This window comes from Procambarus clarkii, unplaced genomic scaffold, assembly GCF_040958095.1.
Source record: "Procambarus clarkii isolate CNS0578487 unplaced genomic scaffold, FALCON_Pclarkii_2.0 HiC_scaffold_112, whole genome shotgun sequence".
Lineage (NCBI taxonomy): Eukaryota > Metazoa > Arthropoda > Malacostraca > Decapoda > Cambaridae > Procambarus > Procambarus clarkii.
The window spans coordinates 2,656,966-2,675,752 of NW_027189145.1; the positions used below are offsets into that span (position 1 = coordinate 2,656,966).

The 18,787-nt window shown below is 43.0% G+C and overlaps 1 protein-coding gene across 1 annotated transcript in view; it reads left to right on the forward strand.

Annotated features, from left to right (window-relative positions):
- The window catches only part of LOC138360475 (aspartic and glutamic acid-rich protein-like), a 37,391-nt gene extending 26,109 nt beyond the window's left edge, over positions 1 to 11,282 (forward strand). Inside the window, exon 6 of the mRNA XM_069320264.1 lies at positions 11,167 to 11,282. Coding sequence (XP_069176365.1) covers positions 11,167 to 11,282 — 116 coding nt within the window. The remainder of the gene's footprint in view (positions 1 to 11,166) is intronic.
- Positions 11,283 to 18,787: the final 7,505 nt, after the last annotated feature.

The following is an 18,787-nucleotide window of genomic DNA, read 5'->3' on the forward strand; positions in this document are numbered from 1 at the left end:
CCCAGCCACCGCTGGTCCCTAGGTCAGTTGGGGAGTGGCAGGTGTAGTTCTTAAGTAGTTTTAAGTGGTGGTTCTGCTCAGATTATTGCGATCGACTGTTTTACTCCATTTGAATGCAATAACCCGAGGTGTACTGGTATTGTACAGCATACTAGGGGGAGGCTTAGTATGTCAGTAGACTTCACGTTGGGGACGCTCGACGTTAGATAGTCTGGTCACAGGGGTGGCAAAAGTTTTGAGTTGTTGACCGGCGGAGAAGCTAGGGAAACACTCTGGGTCACGTAGGTGGCTGTAGGTTAAGGGTGGGAGTAACGGTTAATTAAGTACTTAAGATTAAGAACGGTACAGTTAAGTTAGGCTAGTGTTTTGTCTATTAGTATTGATAATTTTTTTTTGTGGAGATTCATTTAGTAACAAATTAAAAGTAGTGACGAGCTTATTCTCTCTTCTCTAAACTTTACTCTGTTACTGTTTTATGTTCCACCAAGTCAGTATCATTCAGAGTTAATTGGATTATTAAAATTTGAGTGTAGTCGTTGCCAGGAGGAGAACGTTATGATTTGACTGTGTAAACCCCATACAAACTACAGGGTCACACAACATTTTGGGAGCACGGTATTGTCGCCTTTCTGTTCATTCACAGGTTGGAGCCAGAAGAGAGGCGAGGCGCACATACAAAAGAGGGAGACGGCTGCTGTGTACCATACTCACGGGTGGTTATCACCACCACCACGACCAGCCCACTACCTGGAGGTCATGGCTCCACCACCACAATCAGGAGGCAGTAAACAGGTTCATCCCGGCCCAAAGGGAAAAATCCGAGAAGCAACAGAAGAATCCATGGTATAATAGGGCATGTATGGAAGCGAAGAAACTGAACAGAAAGGCGTGGAGGAACTTCTGGAATAACAGAACACCAGAAAGCAGAGAGAGATACCAGAGAACCAGGAATGAGTACGTCAGGGTGAGAAGAGAAACAGAGAAAAATTTTGGAAATGATATAGCAAACAAAGCCAAGACCGAACCAAAGCTACTCCACAGTCACATCAGAAGGAAAACAACAGTGAAAGAACAGGTATTGAAACTTAGAACAGGCGAGGACAGGTATACAGAGAATGACAGAGAGGTGTGTGAGGAACTCAACAAGAGGTTCCAGGAGGTCTTCACAATAGAACAGGGTGAGGTCACTGTGCTAGGAGAAAGGGAGGTAAACCAGGCGGCCTTGGAGGAGTTCGAAATTACGAGAGAGGAGGTCAAGAGACACCTGCTGGATCTGGATGTTAGAAAGGCTGTTGGTCCAGATGGGATCTCACCATGGGTACTGAAAGAGTGTGCAGAGGCACTTTGCCTGCCACTCTCCATAGTGTATAGTAAGTCACTAGAGACGGGAGACCTACCAGAAATATGGAAGACGGCGAATGTGGTCCCAATATACAAAAAGGGCGACAGACAAGAGGCACTGAACTACAGGCCAGTGTCCTTGACTTGTATACCATGCAAGGTGATGGAGAAGATCGTGAGAAAAAACCTGGTAACACATCTGGAGAGAAGGGACTTCGTGACAAATCGCCAACATGGATTCAGGGAGGGTAAATCTTGCCTTACAGGCTTGATAGAATTCTACGATCAGGTGACACAGATTAAGCAAGAAAGAGAGGGCTGGGCGGACTGCATTTTCTTGGATTGTCGGAAAGCCTTTGACACAGTACCGCATAAGAGGCTGGTACATAAGCTGGAGAGACAGGCAGGTGTAGCTGGTAAGGTGCTCCAGTGGATAAGGGAGTATCTAAGCAATAGGAAGCAGAGAGTTACGGTGAGGGGCGAGACCTCCGATTGGCGTGAAGTCACCAGTGGAGTCCCACAGGGCTCTGTACTCGGTCCTATCTTGTTTCTGATATATGTAAATGATCTCCCGGAGGGTATCGATTCATTTCTCTCAATGTTTGCGGACGATGCTAAAATTATGAGAAGGATTAAAACAGAAGAGGACTGTTTGAGGCTTCAAGAAGACCTAGACAAGCTGAAGGAATGGTCGAACAAATGGTTGTTAGAGTTTAACCCAACCAAATGTAATGTAATGAAGATAGGTGTAGGGAGCAGGAGGCCAGATACAAGGTATCATCTGGGAGAGGAAAAAGACTTGGGGGTTGATATCACGCCAGACCTGTCTCCTGCAGCACATATCAAGCGGATAACATCAGCGGCATATGCCAGGCTGGCCAACATACGAACGGCATTTAGAAACTTGTGTAAAGAATCATTCAGAACTTTGTATACCACATACGTCAGGCCAATCCTGGAGTATGCAGCCCCAGCATGGAGTCCATATCTAGTCAAGGATAAGACTAAACTGGAAAAGGTTCAAAGGTTTGCCACCAGACTAGTACCCGAGCTGAGAGGTATGAGCTACGAGGAGAGACTACGGGAATTAAACCTCACTTCGCTGGAAGACAGAAGAGTTAGGGGGGACATGATCACCACATTCAAGATTCTGAAGGGGATTGATAGGGTAGATAAAGACAGTCTATTTAACACAAGGGGAACACGCACAAGGGGACACAGGTGGAAACTGAGTGCCCAAATGAGCCACAGAGATATTAGAAAGAACTTTTTTAGTGTCAGAGTGGTTGACAAATGGAAAGCATTAGGAAGTGATGTGGTGGAGGCTGACTCCATACACAGTTTCAAGTGTAGATATGACAGAGCCCGATAGGCTCATGAATCTGTACACCTGTTGATTGACGGTTGAGAGGCGGGACCAAAGAGCCAGAGCTCAACCCCCGCAAACACAACTAGGTGAGTACAACTAGGTGAGTACCACCACCCCGGGGGACCCCAAGATGCAGCCCTCTCGGTCGGTCAACATGGGTCTACCCAGTGGACCCCAGGTCGTTCTGCAGACGACCCAGTAAAGATGGAAAGAGGAACAATAACGACTCCAGTCTGTCCCACCAACATTGGTCTACCCAGGATGGACCCCAGGACAGACGGACCCCAATGGACCCCAGGTCGCTTGTCAAAGACCCATGGGAGGAGGAAGAGAGAAGGAAGAGAGAAGAAAGAGAAGAAAGAAGAGAGAAGAAAGAAGAAGATAAGACAAGCTGAGTGAGACACGATGCCTAGTGTCCCTTGCTGGTGTCAGCATCATTGCATGGAGCGTAATTGCAAGACAGGATCGTTTGCCTTAACTGGCCGCCCCTCCTGCAAGCATTGTGCTCTGTTGAGTGATTCTTCCTGTGTCGTGCGGACTTGATGTGGCTGTCAGAAGTGGCTCTCCGAAGGAGGCGTGCTGGAGCAACAGGGAGGAGAAGAGTAGGATGGGATTTCTACTGTTGGCAACTATTATATGAAGGTCTCGAAACTTAGAAACTCGAAACTAGTCCCCATAGCTGTGAAAAACCCCAATATACGTCTCTCATGGTGACTGACGTAGGGCCAATTACAGATCAGCTGGGACAACCAAATTCCACGGTCCTGTGCGCAGTTCAAGTAGTAACGGCTTTCTGGTTGACCAAGGGTTGTTGTGCGTTAACGACGGAGAAGCGACGGAGGCAGTTGTGTTGAAGAAATGTGGTACAGGATTATCTACAAGACCAAGCAGTGACGTCGCCCAGCCAGAGACAATGGACGTCTGTCTACATATTTCATTTTTAGAGTAGGGTGATGTATATTTGTTTAGCTAGGATGTATTTTTTTTTCGTTAATAAAGTTGTCGCACACAGCTAGCTTGCTTTAGCAGTGTTGCAAAAACTTTATTTTCGAGGAGAAGGGGAGATGTAACACTGTAAAAGTGTTTGGTTTAGTTGTATTTAATACATACATAGAGTACATGAGTCACAGACAGGAATTTGAGAAGGCGCCAGCTTGGTAAGCCTGAGTTTCACACCTCTAACCATTAATGACCTCAAGTGACCTGAGGTCAGATCATGAGAATTTCACCTTGCTTCTGCAAATCTTATAATTGGAGCCTGGTAGCCTTCAAACATGCCGACGTTTAAGGAGTGGCTTGGTAGAGAGCCAGAGGCTATCTACTTGTGGGCGGAGTTAGCTACTAGGTTCTCCAATATATACTCGGAGAACTATCGATTCGAGAGCATTAATGAGACAGAGAAGAACGGCAGTGAGCAGAGCAGAGAAGACGGCCCTAGCAGGGAGGCTGTCGGCCGGCAGGGCGAGACAGTCTCTGTCAACTATAGACCCCCTCCCCCCTCTATCCAGCTATAGGCAGACACTTGGTGAGTTGAACATTAAGGTGACTTGGTCGTGTTTTACAAGTGTTGTGTGATGATCAGGGGCAGTCAGTTGTAGTGTTCTCAGATTCTTGGAGGATGACTCACTTTACATATATAGATCTTGAACATTGCTTAAATTATAATAGTTATCATGTGAAATATAATTGAATTTATTATTTAAATTGCCTTTGTGTCCCCTAGAGTTTGAGTTGAGGTGAGAAAGCCTCTGTGATTACTGGTTTCATGATTTAATGAGTACATGATAAAGATGGGACATACTAATAATGACCTCTTGATAACATCTTTTGTGAATATTGTGATACAGACAAGTTCCATTCCTTGTCTGGTATATAATGATCTTGAATGGATGGTGCCAGCATTTTGTCTTCTACTATCTACTCTTCTACTTCTACTATCTACTCTTCTACTTCTACCTATCTATACCTCTCCCTCCACCCCTCTCTAAACTCTCACTTTCAACTAATGACCCTCCTCGCTCCTCCCACCTCTCACCCCAAACCCTCACTAATTACTTCACTATTCATTTCTTTCCTTTCGTGTCTCTTATACGTTTGTGGCAGTGAAATGTATTCTAGAGTTCTCTCTAGAGTTTCTGGTAGCGGATCAAGTTACGGCGCCTTGTAGTCTTAGCACCTAGGTAGTCAAATACCTAGGTTACAAGGTGTTGAACGAGAGAGGATGCCTTAGGAACTCTGGAGGTGCTCTAGAATAGTTAGCTAACTGGGGACGGGACAACGGACTAGAGAGAGCTGTTTCCCCCGGCCTCGTTAGTTAACTGGGGGGTGGAATAATGGACAAGATAGAGCTATTTCCCCGACCCCCCTGTTACAATGGGCAGAGTTTCTTTCACCCTATGCCCCTGTTACCTAGCAGTAAAATAGGTACCTGGGTGTTAGTCAGCTGTCACGGGCTGCTTCCTGGGGGTGGAGGCCTGGTCGAGGACCGGGCCGCGGGGACACTAAAGTCCCGAAATCATCTCAAGATATCTCAAGAAGAAGGGTACAAACAAGAATAATACAATCACAGATGAAAATATTTGCAGGTATTATGTAAAAGGACAGTGCAGATATGGGCCCAGAGGCACGGAATGCTCATTCATGCACCCCACGGAAATGCCGAAACTGGTTAGGGAAAGGCAGATGTCGTTTTGATACAGAGTGTAGATATTTTCACCCTAAGCTATGCAAACTCTCAGTTAATGAGAGGAAATGCTACGATCTTCATTGCCCAGATTTCCACGTCAGAGGTACACAGCGCTATATAAGAAAGGAAGTCCAATATAATAGCCCTGAAATTTTTTTAGAGGCAGGCACAAACAGAGGGAGAAACAAGACAGGCAGAAACATGGCAGGAGTACGGATGAAGAGGGGGAAATGCCCAAAACTGGACTACGGTTCGTCATCAAGCCCACACATACTACAACCCCCAACTACACAGAGACTACCACACTCCCCAGTATCACTTCCAAAACTGGGCAAACCATTGCCACAACAACACACCCTGGGTCAGGGTAGAGAGGAGGGAGAACTACCAAAACCTTCCAGAAGTGACACACAATATGGACAATCATTCATATTTGCAAACATTCAAGGTTTAAAGCCAAAGTCAAGAAATAAAGTTAAGTTCATAAATGGCCTCCAATTAGAGTCAAACTCAATATTTGGGACATTCACGAAAACTCATACAAAAGATTACATGGATGGTGAAATCTGGATTCCAAATTATAATTTATATAGATGTGATAGAAAAACTAGGGCAAATGGAGGAGTAAGTCTGTATATTAAAGAAAACCTGGTATGCACAGAACTACTAAACTCAACTAATGAGGTGGTAGAGGTACTTGGAATTAAGTTAGAGAAACTAAACCTAATTCTAATATATAAACCACCAGATACAACAGTTGAGGAATTCACAGAGCAGATGCACAAAATAGAGAACATACTTGATAACCTAGCAAACCCAGCTCCAGATATTATCTTCCTTGGAGATTTCAATTTACCGAGTCTAAGATGGAGAATGGCAAACACAAATATCATAGCAGGGAATGACCCGGGAAATAACCAACCACAGGTCAGAGAACTTTTGAGATTCTGTGACAAATTCTCGCTCAATCAACAGATTACAGAACCAACTAGGAACGAAAACACACAAGACTTGTTATTCACAAACAATGATGAACTAATCAGAGACATCACAATCTCAGATGCTTCATACTCAGACCATAAGCTCATTGAAGAGCGACCTAGCATAAACAACGATAGTAGGTCTAAGAGACCCAACAATCGAGAAGGAATATTCAATCAATTCAATTTCAACAATAGGAGGATTGACTGGGAAAAAATAATGTAGACCTTGCAACCATTCAATGGGAGACGGTCTTAAGCGACAAAACTCCCACACAGGGAATAGCTCAACTGACAGCTGAAGCTTACAAGGTCTGCTTGAAGCACTTACCTGTGAGGAGGGGGAGAAAGAGGACCACTCTAGAAACAGAACGCAGACGACTGTACAGGAGAAGGAAAAAAATAACGGAAATGCTTCGACAGACACAACTATCACAAGCAAGGAAAACAAGCCTAAGCAGGGAGATGGAAGAAATAGAACAAACGTTGAAGCGATCATATGAGTCTGAGGAAATGGAATTGGAACAGAAAGCTATACAAGAGATAAGGAAAAATCCGAAATATTTTTTCACATACGCAAAATCAAAATCCAAAACCTTGACCAGTATTGGACCGTTAATTACAAATGAAGGTACGTACACAGAGGACAACAAAGAGATTAGTGAAATTCTAAGAGGCCAGTATGAGGCCTCATGTATGAGGTTTAGCACACCAATAAACAACATGAAAGTTGATGACCCAGACAGCTTCTTTATGAATGACATTCAAGCTGCAGATAATATAACGGATATTACCACAAACTCGGAAGACTTTGAAAGAGAAATTGACAATATGCCTATGCACTCAGCTACTGGGCCTGACTCATGGAATTCAATATTCATAAAGAAATGTAAAGTACCAGTAGCGAGAGCACTCAGCGTAATATGGAGAAAGAGCCTGGATACAGTGGAGATACCAGCAGCACTTAAATCTGCAGATATAGCTCAGTTGCACAAGGGGGGGAGTAAAGCCTTGGCAAAAAATTATAGGCCAGTTGCACTAACATCACACATAATAAAAGTGTTTGAAAGAGTGATTAGGAATCAAATTTCTAGTTTTATGGAAAACAATGAATTGCACAATCCAGGACAACATGGATTTAGAGCGGAAAGATCCTGTCTGTCACAGTTACTCAACCACTATGACAAAATCACAGCAGCCCTAGAAGAAAAGCAAAATGCAGATGTTGTATACACAGACTTTGCAAAGGCGTTCGACAAATGTGACATGGGGTGATAGCTCACAAAATGAGGTCACTGGGAATAACTGGAAAAGTAGGACGCTGGATACTCAATTTCCTGTCGAACAGAACACAAAGAGTAACAGTCAATCAGATAAAATCGAGTCCAAGCGATGTTAAAAGCTCTGTACCTCAAGGTACAGTCCTTGCACCGCTGCTGTTCCTTATTCTCATATCTGATATAGACAAAAATACACGTCACAGCATCGTGTCGTCCTTTGCAGATGACACAAAAATCAGCATGAAAATTACCTCTGCTGAAGACATTGAAAAACTACTAGCAGATGTTAACAAAGTTTTTGATTGGGCAGCAGAAAATAACATGATGTTTAACAGTGATAAATTTCAGGTACTTAGGAACGGCAAAAATGAGGATCTGAAACATAATACAGGGTACAAGACACAATCGAATCTTCCCATAGTAGAAAAACAGCATGTCAAGGATTTGGGAATAATGATGTCTGACGATCTAACGTTTAGGGAGCATAACCAAGCAAATATCGCATCAGCCAGAAAAATGATCGGATGGATTATGAGAACTTTCAAATCCAGGGATCCCATCACATTGGTTGTACTCTTCAAGTCACTTGTGTTGTCCCGTCTCGAGTACTGCTCAGTACTCACTTCCCCCTTCAGAGCAGGAGAGATTGCTGAAATAGAGGGAATACAGAGAACATATACAGCACGCATAGACGAGATAAAACACCTAAATTATTGGGATCATCTCAAAGCTCTCCAAATGTACTCTCTAGAAAGGAGACAAGAGAGATACCAAATAATATACACATGGAAAATACTGGAGGGTCAGGTCCCAAATCTACACAGTAAAATAACAACGTTCTGGAGTGAACGATATGGAAGAAAATGCAGAACAGAACCAGTGAAGAGCAGGGGTGCCATAGGCACAATCAGAGAGCACTGTATAAACATCAGAGGTCCGCGGTTGATCAACGTCCTCCCAGCGACTATAAGAAATATTGCCGGAACAACCGTGGACATCTTCAAGAGAGAACTGAACGGTTTTCTTAGAGAAGTTCCGGATCAGCCGGGCTGTGGTGGGTATGTGGCCCAGCGGTGCGTATGTAGCCTGTGGGTATGTGGCTTGGAGCGGCCAAGCAACAGCCTGGTGGACCAGACTCTCACAAGTCGAGCCTGGCCTCGGGCCAGGTTTGGGGAGTAGAAGAACTCCCAGAACCCCATCAACCAAGTATCTATGGAAAACACCAACATGGAAGCCGTTAACACTGTTCATCTATGCTACTTGTATCAGATGCATCATTACTGAACACAGAAAACGATTCATATATGTATCATCTAAATAAATTGGAGGTAGCATAGGATTGCAAGGGTGACGCTCAGAGCTACAACTGGATACGCTCGCTGTATCGTCCTCATAGGTGCTGTATCACTTGCATCCGACCTTTGTGTTAGGTCCTTATTGCGCCTAGCTTTACCAATATTATGACCCTCATGTTCTTCAAACAATAAGGTATGAATTTCACCAATAAAGCGCTATCTTTCAACACCGCGTCTGTCAGGTGTTTGGGAGCCAGAGGCATGTGCACCACCCATGGTTGCTCACTAAGAAATAACCCAGTCAGCAGCCCTTGGGCTATCTTGAGGATACCTTGAGATGATTTCGGGGCTTTAGTATCCCCGCGGCCCAGTCCTCGACCAGGCCTCCACCTCCAGGAAGCAGCCCGTGACAGCTGACTAACACCCAGGTACCTATTTTACTGCTAGATAACAGGGGCATAGGGTGAAAGAAACTCTGCCCATTGTTTCTCGCCGGCGCCCGGGATCGAACCCGGGACCACAGGATCACAAGTCCAGTGTGCTGTCCGCTCGGCCGACCAGCTCCCTTAACCACCGTGCTGCTCGGAGTTTATTGAGAAATTCCCCCCGGTGTGCATGAAATGAAGTGTTCCCAAAAAATTATTTTTTCTTCGTAAAATGATAAAATTCCCTTCCCTGAACATGTCTATGTCAAAATAAGTACCAAATTCCACTTACTTTGGCTGTAGGGACATGGACAAGATGCGCTGTGACGTCATCAGGGCCTGGTCGCCCGTGCGTGACTCGCCCAGACCCAGTCGCGCGGGCCATTCAAGCACCGGGTGTGGCCACAAATATATTTTCAATTATTTGTTTTATGTATTTCCAATGCGGTTTTATTTGTTTTTTTATCGTATATGATGCATATTTGTGTCCTTTACAATATGTATACAGTAGAACATTCATAATGTTCCATGGAACTGTGATACATGTGTCAGTAATGTGTCCACAATAAATGTTTAGTCGCAATATTACCTGTTAAAAAAACACTAAAATTACGATATGTACAGTTTCACACACTATTTACACAGTAACACACTGTATTACACACTCAGTACTTCGGAAGTGAGTAATAATCAACGAAGTAGCCCATGGTACACAGCGTGACTTCGCTCTCAGTGCACCAGGTACAGATAAATTTTCGCTTCCTGTTTCTTCATTCTGTGTGCTTGCAAAGAACGCACTCACGTACACCCTTGGCTTTAGAACTCGTAGGTTGTATGTAACCAAGCATGTAAAGCATAAGGTAGTATTGAAAAGATTATAGGAAAAGATCAATTTGTAAGGTAGTCTTGAAAAGATCGCTTTGTATGGTCCCACACAGGAAGAGATTCAGCTTACCTCAAGAGTGTCCATCAGTCAGGAAGAGATTCAGGTATTCTTGAAAATATCTATGGAAAACACCACCATGGAAGCCGCTAACACTGTTCATCTATGCTATTTGTATCAGATGCATCATCACTGAACGCAAAAAACGATTCATGTAAGTATCATGTAAATAAATATCATAGGATTGCAAGGGTGACGCTCAGAGCTACAACTGGATACGCTCGCTATATCGTCTCGCTTGCATCCGACCTTTGTGTTAGGTCCTTATTGCGCCTGGCTTCCCCAATATTATGACCCTTAAGTTCTTCAAACAATAAGGTTTGAATTTCACCGACAGAGCATTATCTTTCAACAACGCGTCGGACAGGTGTTTGGGAGGCAGAGGCGCGTGCGCCACCCATGGTTGCTCATTCAGTACTAACCCAGCAAGCAGCCCTAGGGCATTCTGGGATTTTTTCCCAAGATGGCTGCCTCTCACTGGAGGTTCTAAGAGTTCATTTCGTACACAACCAACTTCGTACACATTTAGAATTGGTTACGAAAAATCAAAGCGAGTTTTCTCGGTTGGCGCAATTTCCCGCCGACCAAGAAAACTCGGTTGGCACAGTTAAGTGGTTAATGCTCCCGACTGGGCATTCTGGGAATTTTTTCCAAGATGGCTGCCTCTCACTGGAGGTCCTAAGAGTCCATTTCGTACACAACCAACCTCGCACACATTTAGAGTGGGTACGAAAAAATAAAAAATAGTTTTGATTTTTTGAAAAGAGCTTCGGCAGAAAGCTGCGCCAACCGAGAATACTCGGTTGGCGCAGTTATGAGGTTAAAATGTGGTCTGAATGTGTTTCAGAACTAGACTTTGAGGGGTTTGAGCCTGGATCTGAAGTGTCTATTGTTGAGGAAATTGTTACTCTGGGCTGGAAATTGGGCTTGAAGTTGGATGGTGCTGATGAGGAGTTGGTGTAAAAACACAGCGAAGAACTGACCACCGAACTCCTAGCCCCTAACAAGGAGCAGCAACAAAAGGCAGATGAGGAAATGTTTTCAGGGGAGGAAAAGGCAGTATGGAATGCCCCTTCCACAACAATTAGGAAATGGTGTAGACTGTGGGAAGAAATGCAAACTTTTGTCGAAACGACTCATCCAGAACAAGCTCTAGTAGGCCATTGCATCAACTTTATTTAATGACACTGTGATACCTCACTACAGACAAGTCAAAAATGAAATAAAATTCAAAATGTTTATTCATGGAAAAAGTACATACAAAGAAGATAAGTTACAAACATAATGTTTGATTTATAGATAGAGCTAGTACATACAATACCTAAAGCCACTAATACACAGAGCGTTTCGGGCAAGATGAGGGGGAAAAAAACACTTAGACTAAAGCTTAATCCTTAAGGTCAGGATTGGCATTACTGTTCAGAGTTTTAAATATATAGAGTACACATGAGAGGATGTGCAGTGACTTAATATCTAACATATTTAAAGACTTTAGTAAGAGTACCAAGTGCTGTCTGGGGCCAGAGTTTGATATTGTTCTAATAGCAGTTTTGTGTTAAGTAATTAGAGGACGTAGATGAACGTAGAACAAAATGTTACGACAAAGGGAAAAACAATCTTCTATGGATAGATTTTTTGTGAGAAAATCAAGCAGTGAGCCACAGGCAGGTCCTAGTGGTATGCAGGCAAAACATGCCAGAGAGTGTACCGCAAAGAAGTTATTACTGCCTGATGTTATAATGGAAGAAGACTCCCCTTCCAAACACTAATACCTCTCCCTCCTCTCCCCCGCCCCCCTCCTCACCGTCTGCCATACGCTAACAAGAGTCATCAATAAAGATAAGGGAAAACTTATACATATGTTAGTACTGAAGATTTGGGTGAATTAGGTATAAAATTTACTTTCAGCTTATGAACCGCCTCTGGGAATGGATTAAATTCGTAAGCTGAGGTACCCCTGTATTAGACTTTGGCATCAGTCAGTGTGAATGAAGTACTATGCCTACCGGGTACCACGAGCCAGAATCTGACCCCCACAGAGAGGCACAAGGAGCAATAGCCTACAGAAACCCCTGTAAGGTTGGAGGAATTATGTCTTCCATTGACTGGGTTAGGCACCCAGAAAGGTAAGCACCCCAAAACAAACCCTTATTCTGGTGAAGAAATTGTTGCAGAAAGCCGAAATAGTGGACAGAACTCCTCAACCAAAAATGAGCACAACGTTACCACATCACCGCGTAGCTTGTCTGCACAGCTCCCCCCCTCCCTGGAAGGGGGAAGGGGAAGCCCCAGACCCTCATGCCAGATACCCACACCTCAGTTCTGAGGCTGGATGTCAAAAACATGCAACAAAAATTGCCGACCGGAGGGAGGGAGGGATGCCGAGGAGCCTCAAGGTTGCACCCAGATAATGGTGTTTCATTACATTCAACACTGGTTTTCTAGGAGAAGGCCCTTCGGCTCCTCAGAGCTACTTACCCAAAGACAAAAATAAAAATGGACTTACCCGGGAGGTGGTCGGCACTCGCTCCTCAACCCGAAGTCAAGACAACTGGCTGCAACCGCTGATACAAAGCGACACAGGCCCAACTAGGCCCAGGAACACTGACCAGGTAGCGCGTAGCCAGGACCCTGTTCGACCACCAAAAACCCCGCGCCCAAATGTCAGCCTAAGACATGGTACTGAAGACGGCAGCAAGCGCAGCAAACTTATGAATATTGTGGGCACGGGGATAGACCGCAGGCTGGCTGGACCGAATAACCCTGCGGACGACCTGGGAGATCTGAACCCTGGAACAAGGAAGAAGGGGAAACTAGGTCAACCCAATAGCACATCTCCGGACACAGAAGCCTTGGGACACGATCTGGAAGATCCTGTGTATCGAATTTACTCAGTTTCTATGATCGAGCAACAGAGATATTACGGGAAAGAGATGGTTGGGTTGACTGCATCTATTTGGACCTAAAAAAGGCTTTCGACAGAGTTCCACATAAGAGGTTGTTCTGGAAACTGGAAAATACTGGAGGAGTGACAGGTACGCTTCTAACATGGATGAAAAATTTTCTGACTGACAGAAAAATGAGGGCTGTGATCAGAGGCAATGTATCGGACTGGAGAAATGTCACAAGTGGAGTACTGTCGGGAAACCGACACACACATACAACCACACACACAAATAACACAGTCTCCCCTAGTCTATACTCCCTTCAGGATGGAAAATGGGAGACTCCGTGACGTCATCAAAGTCATCGTATATTTACATTATGAAACATTGTTAATAGATTAGTTTAGTATCTAAAGTTAACAAAAAAGTAATCACTAAGATTGAATATAATTATTTACAACAAATAGTAGCTAGGTTCCCTTGTTAATGTAAAATTACTTTGAGTGAGGAACCAGGGCATAAGAGCGTCACCCCGGAGAGGAAGGCGTCCATACCACATATCAACAAACATGGGATGAGCTTACCACGCTGTCTTAACTGGTGTAAACAGCTAGACACCCCATTTACGTGTCAACACCAGCCACACAGCCTAACAACATCACAACGACATCTGTATCCGTCTACCAAGTATTGTTTATTATTCAAGTGCACTGTTTAATATAAATATGTAGATGGTTATGTCGTAGGACATCCCCAAAAACACCGTAAATTGTGAGAGGAGCTTCAAGAATCTGTGCAGACAGTTGGTTCATACACATAATTAACTACTTGTTTGCCAAGCCTTGTCCTTCCCACCAGCCGCCATTACGTGGCACAAAGAGGCAGGGCCACACCCATCTTGAGGCTACACCTACACGCCTTACTAGGCCCATTCTACTGGCACAGCTAAGACATTATAGCAGTAGCAGTAGTTATAATTAATTACTTATAATGAAATAACTGAAATAATAGTTTTAAAGGTAAACAATTGGTAGTTTAAGAAGGGACCATAACATAGTGGTTTAAGCTACCAATTGTCCCTCCAATAGTGTGTAAGAAGATTTCAGGCAGTTTACCAGTACATACAGTCCACTTAATTAATACTTACTTACTAAGAAAATAAATAAGACATAACTTTATTTTATTAAATCAATTTGAAAAGAGAGATTAGCTGCCTGGATTTTACCCCACAATAGTTTGGTCCTACGGAACCGGATTATATTTAGTTCTTTGAACTAGATATTATACATACATATAGTGATAGTGCAATATTACCTACACACATTATAGCAGGAAGACACTGCTATATTTTTTGCATTTTTCTAGCCTAACTTTTCAATCTCATAGCAAACAGAACTTACAACAAGCACTATTATTGTTCTGACAGTATCAAAGGAACAATTGTGCTTTTTTCATTTCATTACAAGAGGTTGATAAGAGGCTACTTTACTTATAAGTTACTTATATATGTTTTTTTGTAATTATTGCATTATTATTGCCATTACTGTAACATTTACTGCATGCCACATTATTTACTACTAATTCTTGCACAAGGGTAGAACATTTTAGGCTGGTGTTGTACAGCAACCTAGTCTAATTTATTGTGCTAACCTGGTGTAAGGGTAAGAATTTTACACTTGTCTAGAGTTGAACACATATTACAACCTAGCAAGTACATATTTTTATGCAGTATTTAAGACAACCCGAGTTGTGTTGTCAATATGATATCAATATAACATTAGTACAATTTAACTATAATCATTTCACCTTTGAGTGTTAACCTGTGTCTCTGTACCAACCAAGAGTGATAATGATGGGCTAACTTGCGGATACCAGCATTGATACAGGTCTACCACTCAAATTATAGTGTGTATGATTTTACAGTGTATATTTAAATATAGTCTATACGACTAACAAGTACTTCCAAAATGTCTACTGTCAAAAATGTCCAAATAACCCTCACAGGATTGAGGGATCATTTATCACGGCAGATTAGCACATGTGATGACATAAGTAAACAAACTCCAGTTAACTATGTAGCATTGGAAAATTATCTTAGGCTTGCACGGAACAAATATGACCGTGTGTTGCAACAAATGAAAGAATATCAAGTTTTACTACAGAATACCAGTGTTGGTGGAGAAACATTACAAGATGTTATACAAGAACATTCCGATTATGAAGATACAATGTTTACACAGTTGCAATACTTTGATGATATCATACATGCCCATAAAGCTAATATAAATATTGTAACCACAACTTCCCAGAAACAGACAGCACCAGAAGTCAAATTGCCATCACTTAGTTTACCAACTTTTTCTGGAAGAGAAGACGAGAGTTGGGACGGTTTCTGGAGCAAATTTGTCGATTCTGTGGATTCTAATGCTAATGTGCCAAAAACAACAAAGTTTACATACTTACAGAGTGTCTTGAAGGATGAAGCGTATCAGGTAGTCTGTAATCTAAATCACACAGATGATGATTATGACAATGCAGTGCAACTCCTGAAAGATAATTACGCTAAACCTGAAAGGACTATCAGAATTCTAACACAGAGACTGTTAGACATTAAACCTCCAAATAATACTGCAGTCTCACTCCAAACCTTCAGATTGGAGCTTGAGTCCATACTCAAGGCACTTAAAAATAAAGTGAACCTGGATGAGTCAGACTGGATAATACAAGTCCACATGACACGGAAATTACCCAGGGACATACTGGATAAGTTGTTTGTATTAGTAGGTAAGTCATCCTTGACTGTAAATGAGATTACAAAGGGTTTACAAACCATCATAGAACGAGAAAGAGTTAATCCAGAAGAAAAACCATCTAAACCCACATCTGCTACTAATAGTAAACAACAGAGTACAAACAGTGCTCCAAACAAAGCTAAAACATCTTCCCCCTCCACAAAGTGGAATCAGGGCAGTGTAGGAACATATGCAGTTGGTCCTTCCAAACCTACAGTCAACGCATCACCCAAGACGGTGACTCCTCAAGATACTGTTAATGTCTGGAAACCATGTGTGTTTTGTGAGCAATCACATTCCATGTACAATTGCAGACGCTACCCTGATCGTGCAACACGCATAAAACGACTCAAGGAGTTATATAGATGTAGCAAGTGTATAAGGGAACATCATCCCGACAATTGCACAACAGTAATGCGCATCTGCACTAAGTGCCATAAGGGTCAACACCATACTGCACTTTGTGGGGACACAAGTATAAAGTCTCCCAAACCACAGGAGGAGGAAGGAGCTACAGCATCAGTAAAACTTTGTACTGTGTTACCTGACATAAGTGTCTTCACAACCAGGTCTAACCATAAATCAGCTCTACCTACTGCACGATTGATCATTAGAAATGGAAAGAAAAAGGCCACCGTACGTGGATTATTTGATCAGGGGTCCCAACTGACCTTTATATCCAAGGAGTTGGTAGATAAACTGAAACTTACACCTGTAGAGGAGACACGGATAAACATAAAAGGATTCCTGACTAACTCAGGAGCCCGAACTTACGGGGTAGTACGACCCACAGTACGACTAGGAGGTTATGTACGAAAAGTACCAGCACTAGTAGTAGATAGATTTCCAACAGACCTGTATATAGAAGGTCTAGGAACAACAGCCAAATTCCTAGAAGAAAAGGGAATGCCTTTGGCTGATAACATTACATCGGACAACCTTTCCGATATTGGAATCCTTATGGGATCAGATGTCTACCATAAGTTTATCATAGGAAAGGAAGATTACCACGGTATGAACGTGTTACCATCTGCAGGTGGCTATTTACTAACAGGCCCAGTATTACGGCTAAAACAACCCGCACCTGTGGATCACCAACATGCCAACACAGTAATGGTTGCATGACTAGGAGAACAGTCTCCACTGCAACTCAGAGACATTTCCGAGGATGAGCTTGATCCCCCAGTATATAAGTTATGGGACCTGGCAACTCTCGGCATTGTCCCTGAACAGCCTAGTCCAGATGATGACTGGACTTATAAACAATACCTAGACTCAGTTATCTACAGAGATAATCAGTACTGGGTCAGGTTACCATGGAAGCTGAATCACCCTCAGCTACCCATCAACTACTTCATGGCACAAAATCAATTAAGATCACAGGTGTTACGTTTACAAAGACAACCTGAGAACTTGAAGTTGTACCATGAAATAATACAGAAGCAGCTCGATGACAAATTTATCGAAGTTGTAACAAATGATAACCCAAAGGAAGGACATTATCTGCCACACCACCATGTTCAGAAGGATTCTGCGACTACCCCATTACGGATAGTATTTAATTGCAGTGCTAAGATGGGGCAGAATAGTGTTTCGTTAAATGATTGCCTTCAAACAGGCCCAAGCCTAACACAAAGGCTTTATGACGTGCTGTTAAAGTTTCGTATAGGGACTTATGCATATACGGCCGACATTAGCAAGGCATTCCTTAGGGTAGGTCTTCAAGAAGAAGACCGGAACTACACAAAGTTCCTATGGATTAAGGATCCTAATGATCCAAACAGTGAAATAATCACTTATAGGTTTGCGTCTGTTTTGTTCGGAGCCACGAGCTCACCATTTCTGCTTCAAGCTACCTTGGATACGCACTTGAAGAAGTCCAATAGCCCGAACAAGACAGAAATTAGCGAAAACCTGTATGTGGATAACTTTCAAGGAACAGCCAACAGTGAAAGTAAGCTGTTGGACATATACCATGAGGCCAATCGAGAATTAATGGGAGCCAATATGCCTCTCCAGTCTTGGGTCTCTAACAATGACAGATTAAAACAACTGATCACAACTGAATTTCCCGACTACCAAGTACCCGAGATGACAAAGGTTCTAGGTGTCCAATGGAACACGACAACCGATCAGTTGACAATCAAGTCAGTGGAGACAGATACCACTAACTTAACAATGAGAAAATTGCTATCACAAGTCAGCAAACCCTTCGACCCATTAGGCTTATTAAGTCCAATACTAATTAATGGGAAGATGATAATACAGGAATGTTGGCAACAAAAGATAGGCTGGGATGATCTTCTAACACCTGCCCTACAAGAAAAATGGCAAGGGTTAGTGAAAGATTTAAGCATCCTAGAGTCTGTCAAGTTCCCTAGGAACACAACAGTAAATGAAAAGGAACCAATTAAGTTGCATGTATTTTGTGATGCCTCAGGAAAGGCTTATGGTACAGTAGCTTACCTGGTCTCAAATGGGCAAGCCAATTTGCTCACATCAAAGGCCAGAGTGGCACCTTTAAAGAAAAGATCACTGCCACAACTGGAATTAACAGCCTTACTGCTAGGTGTAAGATTGGCTCATTATCTGATCAAGGCCTTAAGCCACATCCACTTTACAGAGACAGTAGTATGGTCAGATAATGAGGCAGTGCTACAGTGGGTTAAAAACAATAACAGTAAGAATCCTTACGTGAGTAACCGCGTTAAGGAAATACGAGAGTTGTCAGCAGGGTATAAACTAAGATATGTACCTACTAAAGAGAATCCAGCTGACTATCTCTCCCGAG